Genomic DNA, 11,094 nt, shown 5'->3' with positions numbered 1-11,094 from the left:
TTTAGCAAACATATATTTAAAAGGATTTGTCTCTCCAGTTGCTAACAACCAAGAATAAACCGTGGTTCTGGTCTCAGAAATTCAATACCAGAGCAACAACTCTTGTGATATCTTCAGAGGCCAAAGACATCTGTGAAAATGTCAGGATGTAAGAGTCCAGGTACCAAAGAAAAGGAAATTTTCTGAGCCAGTGTTTCTCTCCTGTGCCTCAGCTATCTGCCTCAATCTACAAATTTGCACTTGCTTTTAACGTTTTTCATTATTTTCACGCAGAATAAAGGAAAGATGATACACAAAAGTACCCTGTGTTCAATGGAAGCAAATGAACAGGAAAGGGAAACAAAGCGTACAAAATGAACCTTTATTAAATGAAAGAAAATCTGTTTTGTGGGTCAAATATGAAATAGAATATACAAAAACTTTACATCAGATCTCTTGTCAAAGAAATTAAATTCTATCTAGACTGAAGTAGCACTCGTTCTTTCCAAGACAACACAAATGGGTGAATATGAATCTTATGGCAGTACAGGACCACAGAGTATGCTGTGCTAAATTTCTGGTTACAGAGAAGAAAAGTTAAAAATCTAAATGATGTCCCTAAAGAGCCCAACTATTCAACAATGTAACCTAACATGATGAGTTTTGATCATTATGTATTCTCTTAGAAGCAAATGACAGGTGGGTCAAGTGCAGAGTTCACAAAGCTTGCATATCATGTTCTCTGTTTCTATACAAATATAAATAGTTCTTTTTCAAAAATCCTTTTATATTTGATAGCTTTATTTCTGGAAAAGGATGACCAGTTCACCAGTTTCCTGCTATACTACCTAGACAGTTCTGCCTCCTTTATCTCCTCCTCTTTTTTGAAGACTGTAACCCATAAACCACAGCCTGCAGTATTTTTACAAACTTTCTGTGTGTATAATCACAAATCTTTATATCACTGTCCTGTACATGAAGGTTCTGCAGAGCTCCTAACATGTCTTTGGCATAGCACACCATGTCCCATTTAATACTTTTTTTTGTTTAAAAAAGTATATTTTCCTTTAGTAAAACAACTTAAAAACATCTATTTCCGATTTTGTAAAATAATGTGTCACCTCTTGTGTTGCTTTGCAAAATATACACACACATTTTGGAAAAACATTGAGTACTGACACAAGGGACTCATTTGAAGTCTGATCTGTTTACAAGAAGTAAAATATAATTACAAATTCTGTCTTCTGCATGAATGTCACATGAAGTCATTCAATTCAGCTTCGAGTGCTGCTGCCATTTCATCTGCCTCGGAACTGCTTCCTTCCTCATCTTCATTGCTGGATTCTTTACTGGATTCACTGGCAGCATCATCATCCAGTTTGCGCTTGTGACCCCTGGAAGGGCAGACAGAGAAAATGTCCATGAATGGAGGTATCTCAATGTTTCTTGAGAAACACATATTTAACATGAGACAAAAACAGGGCTAAAGGACTCAAGTTTTTTTTCAGACCTAGACAAAAAGTACAGCACTTGCTTTTAAACGAACAAATGGTAGTTAGTTCACACAATTCGTTTTTTAATTGCTGTTGTGTACTGTCAGCTGTAGGTGTAAAGAACAAATTACTGTCAATTTTGTTTCTTGCTTTCTTCTGAACAAGGAATGAAAACAAAGTATACAACTGTTTGAAAAGGATGAGTAGATTTACTTTCCTCTTGCATCCCCCCCCCAAAAGAAAGCCATTGTGTGAATGAGATATTACCAAAATACATTTTATGTTGTTAAATGATTTCGAAATATTCAAGTTTCTGCTTTTTGTAAAAAGAAACCCTTAACTGAGTAACTAAATCTCAGTGCACCAGCATCTACACTTTCATGCTTCCAAACTTTGGGGTCTCATCCTTCCCTTTTGTGTCTCTTTGCATTAGTACTGCCAGACTGAACAACACATCTCTTTGCATCTCCAGAGAATGAACCAGTTTAAACAGGAAGCTGATGTGCACCATACCCTGCTGAAAGAATCATGTTCCTGGCTCTGAAAGATCTCCAAGGAAAATCAAATGCTTCAACTGGGACATAGCCATAAGCAAAAGAATTTGGATTTGTGGAATCCTAAAATCTCTTTTCCTTGCCAAAGGGAATTTTATATCAGACACGTACTTCTGAGACAAAAATAGAGACTTTGCTCAGAATTCATAATGAGCTATAGAAACACCTTCAAAATCCTTCCTGATCATTTGATCAAATTTCAAGCAGAAAAATATATGCCAAGGGAGGGGGTCTCTTAAATAACTGCCCTTTCCATTGCCAGGTGGGGTTCATTAAGAAGAGAATGCACCCACTTGCAAACATGAATAACTAATAAAATCATCTTCTATCTTTTAGTAAAAAGCAGTAAGTTAACAATGGACCCTTTACTTCTGAGAGCATAGAGAAGTAGCATACAGCAAGGCTGGCTGAGTGACATCTGACCTCCCCTTTCTCAGCTTTTTGGGGAGATGGACAAGTTGGGGTGGGAAGTCAGGAGGGGAGTCCCAATAAAAATGGAACTGAGCAGTACCATGTTCCACTTTTCCCTTCTGCTGCACCTGTGGGACCAAAAGATACAAAGTTCCTGCTGCTTTACAGAGTGCTTCCTCACAGTGACAGTAGGTGGGTTTTGCTGTTCAGGACAGGGTTTTAGGAGGAATACTCCTGGGAGGGAAGGCTGAAGCCCTGGGAATCAGTCTGGGCTCTAAATCCATAACAAGGGAAAATGGGATGAAGTGAAAGCCTTTTCTGAACACTACTACTGAAAACTCAATGTGGCATGCTGAGGGAGTTTCAGAGCACTAAATGTAGCCTAATTCACAAAAAAAAGCAGTTTCTGAGGCATAACACTGATTACTTCCACGCAGCCTCTATTAGCACACAGTCTGGACAAGGAAGCTCTCATACTCAGAATGGCCAGTTGGAAGAAATCTTAGCACATTTCCATTAAAAGCTATACAAATGTAAGGAGCTTGAGTTTCACTTACTGACTTCATGAGGATTTCAGCCTTCAGAACTACAGCACTATTTTAGGCATTAATGATACTATTAGCTAGAGAAAAACTAATTGGGAATTAAAGAAACCTGAAAGAGTCTTACTCAGCAAAAGAAGAAACAAGTTGTGTGTATTTAACAAGTAATGGTTAAGAAGTGTACAGGTAGTGCTTACTGAGAAATGAAAATAAAGCCATGGAGGGAACCTATGGCACAATGCTCACAGCTGAAAACAGATCCATTCACCTGTTTGTAAGACTGCATCTATGGAAACTGATGGTATCTACCCACTGAAACACAAAATTAACAGTCTGACAGCTATCATTTACACACATGAAACATGTACACACAACTGCAGATGCTGTATTAAAGAACTTGTCAGGACAAGCAGGTTTTTTAGAGCCAGCCCAGATACTGAGTTTGCTGGGACATAGACCTTGTTGATTATTTCTTGGAAGTGCAAAACAATTAATTTACTAAACAATTATAGCAAAGACTAGCAAAGTTACTAATTTATGCAACAAAGCCACTTTTAAAATTCAACTGTGCTTTATGGCAACTAGATTTCAGTGAGGATGATCAACAAAATACAGGGACTTGAAATATTCAGTGTAACTAGTTAATTAAAGAATGGAGTTCCAGTCTAAAAAAAGACTTTCCAAAAAACTAAGGGGCATTTCTTACACATTTTCACCTCTCATTCAGTTGTATTAAACAATATCTTCGGTAATGCGAAAGACTGAGCGTCATCTATTTTGTCAGTTCTTGTTACTTCAGCAAGCCTAGACTGACAGCTCTATTCAATCTAGATATGAAAACTTCCTCATGGAGGAGGAAGAGGCCATGAAACAAACAAGAGAAAACACAGCTAAGTATTAGTTCTCTGCTAGAAAACAAAACAAACCAGAAAAAATCTCTCATGAATGTATTGTTCTTATTATGGTATCAACACCTTTAGCCATTTGTGTACTATAAACTGCAGCTTCACAAAAAACATTAAAAAAAAATTTAAATAAGTATCATGAAATCAAATGCAAAGTCAACTCTGACAGAAGTATAGAAGAACATCAGTAACGCAGAGCTGTGTTTTTCTTTGCAAATTCTAAAAAGAGAGGTAACATCCCATTAACACTTTCTACCTTCAGAGAAAAGCAGTATATCCCCACAGCAGCATATCTAGTAACATAACAATTTAAAATGTGTATCTCCCTCATTGTTTTGTGCCCGTTCCTTGTCATTTCCAGTTTCAGAGCCATAGTGCATAACACTTTTGAGGGGAAAAGTTAAACACACAGAGGAATTCTAAAAAGAGAGGTAACATCCCATTAACACTTTCTACCTTCAGAGAAAAGCAGTATATCCCCACAGCAGCATATCTAGTAACATAACAATTTAAAATGTGTATCTCCCTCATTGTTTTGTGCCCGTTCCTTGTCATTTCCAGTTTCAGAGCCATAGTGCATAACACTTTTGAGGGGAAAAGTTAAACACACAGAGGATTCCTTCTTAATGAGGAAATGATTTTTTTTCAGCAGGATGTTGCAGGTTTCCATTAGCCTGATTTGCATTTTTAAAAGGACTTTTGCTTGACTGCTATTAAAACCCAAACATACCTGTAATAGCTGAGGATCTTTAACCTCACACACAAGCAATTAAGCTTGCAAAAGACAATGCAGAACTTCAAATATCTGACTACTCCGTGAAGAAACTTCTAGAACTCACATTTCCTTTCCCTTCACATTAAATATTTATCCTTTATAACGCCTAGTACTAGGAGATCCAACCAGTTCATGCGCTGGAGAATCTTTTGAAAAGAGAACTACATTTTAAAAAGCCCCACATACTTAAATAAACTATCAAGGTATTTAAAATAGCTACAAGTGTACTTCATAGTGATATTAAAAATAAATAAACCCCTCCGTTTGTAATTACATATGTGTAAAAGTGTTTTTTAAAGAAAATCTTACTACAGAGTAGTAAGTAATACATTTAGTGGTTTCCAAATGAAGAGATGGAATTAGAAAGTTATAACGGCACATGCTGTATGCACGTTAAAAATAGCACAGGAGGTTATTGAAAATAAAAATTCATTCAGCTCTTGACTGTTAAAAAGAGGTCTAAAACATGACTGCAATGCACAACTACAGGTCAAATGAACACTTCATTCTTGTAATTTCAATTTAGTTCACTGAAGGAGCCATAGGGAACAAAGCACTGAAAAAACATCCAGTATCTGTTGCTTCTATTATCTTAAGGCCTTAATTCAGTTAGCTGAAAATAAACAAGACTGGAAAACTCATTTTTTTTCTATTAACTGAAAAGCAGATCGTCTCTGGTTTGTTTTGCCTCCCAATGGCACTCCTTTAAGAAATACAGTGCTAAATTAAAATGAAAACAGCTAATTAGCAAAGGAACTCAAAGGGCAACATAACCTTTGTTTTAAATAAAGCAAACTTAAACCTTTTCCAAACCTTGTTCTGAACTTGCAAGAGAAAACTACAGCAAGTACTTAAGTAAATGTTCACATATCCTTTAAACTCCAAATACCCACAATCCTTATCCCTCTCTGACAAGGAAAATTCTAAATTATTGCAAATTGACTTCGTTTTTTTCTATAGTTCCTAAAATTGATATAGTTGCAAAGTAGAGTCTGCAGACTAAATGCTCTTTTATGAGCAATCAGCTTACAGCATTGACGTTATAAATCAGGACTTAAATTTGCCAAGTTACTCTGTACTGAGAACACTCCCACAGCAGCAGGAAGCAGTTTGGAAGGCAAGGCTTTGAAAAGGACATTTTGAAACAGCATCCTGCCTGCCAACAGCACTACAGCCCTGCAAGACAACCCTGCACCCCAGGAACACCTCTGGAGTGCAATGTGATTTCCATACACACCTAGACCACAGCCTTCTGTAAACTCCTTCCATAATGGAAAGAAGGTGATGTGGCATTTGGTAATGCAACAGCAATTTGACTCCCTTCTGAAGGTGATGTGGCATTTGGTAATGCAACGGCAATTTGACTCCCTTCCATAGAGATTTGACTATGGGAACGACTTACTAAGATGAACTAGTTCTGTGGCAATATCCTTCGGTTATGAAGAACTAGGGCTGGTTATCCAGGAAAACTGTTCTTCAACCAGTTTTGAGGATGCCAACCCAGTACTTGGGTAACAAGGTTACATGCCTTGAGATCTGAGAACACAGACTGAAAATCAAACTTCTGAGGATTAATGCATTATGTGGGACAGACAAGATGGTTAATTTTCAGGGAGATGTCATAGGTTTTGCAGTTATTTTCTTAACATGGGATACATGGCAGTGTCTTTAAGATCCCTTCCCAACTCAACCCACTCTATGATCTTTTATGTACGCTTGACACAAGAGTGAGCAATTGTCCATAGCACGCCTGTAACTCAGGTGTCTACCCTCTGGCAATTTCACTCATACATCTGTGTAGCAACATTGAATTTTCTGTCCCGGTGCTCCTTCCTGGCCCTAGCACAGCATGCTGCCAAGCACACAGCCTTAAGAGCAACAAATAGCAGTAGCCCCATACGGGGAAGCTGGAGTGTGTGTTTTCACCTCACGCTCCTGCTATGACAAACAGGACAATATTTAGCGACACAGGAATAAATGCCAGACACCTCATCTATTCCCTCAAGAACTCATCCAATCCTGTCTGCAGGATTACAGGAAGATCCAGAAATTGAATATGCAGAAAAATGCACTGAGAATGTTTCGCGCACAGCCCTGGGGAGCAGAAAGAGCCCCTGCAGTTGGAGGAACAGCATGCTTGTAATGCTCCTCACAAAGATGTCTTCACAGGCACCCACCAATTCCAACTGACAGCTCCAAAGCATATTTTAACTAACACAACAGTAAAGTGAGATCTAATTAAATTCTGTACAGCTTCAGTGACTTTCTGCTTTAAAATTTAGCACACCTGTGCACAATTCTAATGGTGACAAACTATTCTGGAGACTAAAAACCATTGTAACAACAGCTTTATAGATAGTTCTCTGAATTAAATGCTCAATGTATAACTAAACTGAGAGTTTTTCAAGTCAGGAAGTCATAGAAAACTTAAACCCAGAAATTACTATGATGTGTCAACAAAGATACTTTGTAAATTTTGCTGAAATTGTCCATTTGATGAACCTGTATTTTCCTGATATTTCTAACAAGGGGAAAGTTTAATAATAAAAAAGTCATCCCAATGGTGATTTCTTAACAATGTTAATGTTTTTTTTAAGAAAATGTTTATTTCTTAACAACTAAACATCTGCTTAGGGTATTTCAAAAACAAACAGGGTAGCAATAAAGCTTCATATGAAAGGCTGTGCACTGATTTTCTCTGCACTGAACTAATTTACATACAGGTAATGAAATTGGATAACCAAAGCTGCAAAGTTGAACCTACAATTTTGCTTCTGTAATTAAATCACAGATAGATAAACTGTGCCTCTAAAATATTACTTATTATTTTATAAACTTCAAGTTGTTAAAAAATAATCCACGTAGCTGTTTTAAGAAGCCATTTACTACATGCACTGTCGACTATTCCTTCAAAAGGCAAATGTGACCATGACAGTTTTATATCACACAACTCTTGTCCAAAAAAAAAAAAAAAAAAAAAAACCACCAAAAAAAACCCCTTTCCACTATGTGGAATGCCAGATACTTCCATATACCTGACACTTTCATAATGGAAAATGCACAGATGCACTCTGGCATATCACTTCTTAATCCTATTTTAAAGCCAAACCAGGCCTTTTGTTGTTTGCATCATGTTCTCTTTCCAGCTTCTTCTAGTTTACAAATATTACCCTTTCTGACAACAAATGTCAGATGGTAGATTTATAGCTCTTCAGAGGTTCTGGGTGGCTCTGGGAGACTGTAATAGAGGATACCAAGGCTGAGCAGCGAGCAAAGGAAGTTTCAAGCCTTCCTTCCCAGTGCCTGGATGGGCACTGTACAGCAACTCTACCTGCATTTGGTTTGAAAAAAGTCTTCTGAAAATGGACTAATTCCTCAAACTAATTTCTGTCATAGGAAGCACTGAAGGAAACAGTCTGAGATAGTGATAAGAATAATGTCCTCGCTAGAGATCTAAACTGAGCCATTGTTTTAAAAAACGGTAGCATGCAATGAAAAATCAAGAGGAAAAGTGGGCAAAAAATGTAAGATGTATGGACAATTTTGAAAATTCGAAATCATACATCAAAATAAGGACTTGGAAAAGAAACCACACAATTTATGTGGGAAAAGTCAAACTGCATTCATTTTTCTCACAGGAACACACTGTGTATATGGAGGTTCCCCTGTGCCAATACAGTTGAGTACAACTCCAGTTTGAAGACCTCAGCACTGCAAAGTAACACTTGGAATGCTGGTGGGATTTGCCAGTATCACTAGAACACTGAGAACATTCTTCAAGATGCATCATTGGGCATCTTAACTACTTAAGATGTAACTTAGCTGATAACAGCAGACTGTGCTAACCAAGGATTTAGAAGGAGGATTTGGTATATGGTGGCTTTTCAAATTAGATATTCACAGATTATCTTAATATGTGTGTTAATATGCATGTTATGGGCTACACTAAATTATATTGAAAGATAAGAGGATTTTGTCAAAGCCTTTAACGCTGATTTTTATTAATTCTTATATTACTTTGTCCTTGTTTTCAATAAATCATTGAGATTAAATTGCAAATAGCTAAACCCAACATCCTTCTAGGATGTTAATTCACTGAATAATGGATTTGGTCACAAGAATATTAACTAAAAACATCTCTGCTTTATCATAAAATATTGAAAATAAGACAAAACCCATCAGTGACTTCATATGGATACTGGTAATATTGTCATCTCCACTGAAAATTCCTTTAAAATATTATGTTCCCTGGGGGCAAAATACACACACCCTTTCCACGTGGGTATGTTCTTTCACGAAATGTAATAGCTCACTCCTGCCAAAAAAGAGAAGTCCTTCAACCTCCTCATGTTCCCATATGATTTAACTGGATAATCCCTCAGTTTATTGGCTCTGCTGCCTGCATAAAGCTCTGGTAAGCCAGTTGTCCACTGTCTTTCTGGTTAGCTTTCAGTGATTATTGCCTTATTGTACAGGTGTTGGGGCATTAAAGCTGTTATGAGGATGTGGGTTACGCCATGGTATATGGCAGTAACATTGTCCCATCTGGCAATCGGCTGGAAGATTTGTTATCTGTATCATACAGCAAGTTCCTGCAATATTACATTACTCTACCACTCCTGTTCTTTTATCAGAAAACTTCAGCACTCCCAATGGCGAGACATGCTATCTTGGCACTCCTCAGCCCCTCACCTTCTCCTTCTCCAAATTCCCAGCCTTGCCAGCTTAGATTTTTCTTTATTTATTGATCAAAATTGTACACAACAAATCTTTTTTCCATGCAGTAAAACAGGTTTGGGAAGACCTTCTTTTGGAGATATAACAGCATTGAAATACAAAGCCACAAAGAACCTAGAAAATAATTTATCAGCATTAAAAGCTTGCATTTTAAGCCAACATTTGGCTTCAGACCTTCCACTCTGCTACAAGATGTTTTGGAAAAGCCAGTAAATTACAAGACAAGATGACATCAATGCAGGAAGTCACTTCTTGGTTAAAGGAATGTTGAAAAAATTATTAAGAAATTTTGCCTAGAAACTGTCAGGCTTCTATGAGGAACAGGGGAAAGTGGTGTCAAGGCTTGATTTACACATAAGAAAAAATGGACTTAAAGTTGTAAAAATATCTGCCTGAACTACATAATTTTTACATCAGTTTTGGTAAGGGTTGTGTAAATAATATTTATAACATACCAATACATGCAATAGGTTCAAAACAGAATACTATCCATCTTTTTAACTGTGCAATGACAACAGAGTTCCTTAAAAAGCACTCATTAAATTTGGATCTCCACAATACTGGGTCACTGAGCAACATAAATTCAGTCTGGATCAAACAGGCATATGCCAACCAGCCTATCTGCCAAATTGAATCACACCATTGAGAATTCACTGTACCTGTTGTTTTCACACTAGCTAAGATACGACAAACTACCCGGTGCAGCAGATCGCAGCTCTCCTGGCTAACAGTCTTGATCTCCTCTACAGTCCGCTCTACAAATTTTTTCTGTCAATATTTCTGGAATAAATTTGAACTAGCAAAGCCAGTTTATACTTGATCTGTACTTTCTGTTGCAAAATTGCAAATTTTTACAATGGTACTGTCTGAAAACCAGATTCACAGTATTGTTCAGCTGCAGCCTTTCCCACACCTCTAACAAAAAAGACATCTGAGGCAAAAGATGCTATTTATCTATTATCAGTCCAGAGTAACAGGCAGCTACTGAGCCTGTGTCCTGGTTACAGCTCAGATAGAGTTAATTTTCATCCCAGTAGCTGGTACAGCTCTGTGTTTTGGATTAAGCAGACTAATGTTGAGAACACACTGATGGTCTAGCTGTTGCTCAGCAGTGCTTAGCCCAAGCCGAGGACTTTTCAGTTTCCCATGCCCTGCCAGTGAGGAGCCGCACAAGAAGCTCGGGGGGATGCATGGCCACGACAGCTGATCCGAACTGGCCAAAGGGATATTCCATACCACAGAATGTCATGCCCAGTATATAAACTGGGAGGACCTGGCCATGAGGGGCTGATCACTGCTGGGGGACAGGCAGCAGGTGGTGAGCTGGAAGAAAGACCAGACACTTCTCTGGGTGACTTCAGGAATAAAGCCACTTTCCAGGCCATCTCCAAGCTGACTGAACACACTCCACAGCTGAACTCACTCACTGCTCCCTTCCAGCCTGCACAGCCAGGTGTCCTTCAGGGGTGGGGGGTAGTGCAGGTGTGCAGTCATGGCAGAGAGGAGAAGCCTGGCCACGTACCCACATTTTGCAGGCAGTTTTGTCCCCACAGCTCAGGTGCAGTAATCCACCCCTACTAACACCTGGAACACTAAAAACCTTCTGGTCAAACTTTCAGGTATTACCATTCCAGGCACAGTGATCTGAGGCAAACAGTAACATCAGCTACGACACATCTTTTATATTTCTGCTGATTG

At 38.2% G+C, this 11,094-nt stretch overlaps 1 protein-coding gene across 1 annotated transcript in view; it reads right to left on the bottom strand.

Annotated features, from left to right (window-relative positions):
* Window positions 1–348: 348 nt before the first annotated feature.
* CTDP1 (CTD (carboxy-terminal domain, RNA polymerase II, polypeptide A) phosphatase, subunit 1) overlaps window positions 349–11,094 on the bottom strand; it is an 89,734-nt gene continuing 78,988 nt past the window's right edge. The window contains exon 12 of the mRNA XM_009083814.1: window positions 349–1,373. Coding sequence (XP_009082062.1) covers window positions 1,235–1,373 — 139 coding nt within the window. The 3' untranslated portion in view covers window positions 349–1,234. The remainder of the gene's footprint in view (window positions 1,374–11,094) is intronic.

The sequence above is a fragment of the Acanthisitta chloris genome, unplaced genomic scaffold (genome assembly GCF_000695815.1).
Source record: "Acanthisitta chloris isolate BGI_N310 unplaced genomic scaffold, ASM69581v1 scaffold1281, whole genome shotgun sequence".
NCBI lineage: Eukaryota > Metazoa > Chordata > Aves > Passeriformes > Acanthisittidae > Acanthisitta > Acanthisitta chloris.
Note: the sequence above shows the minus strand (reverse complement) of the source record. Positions and strands in the feature narration are given on the sequence as shown.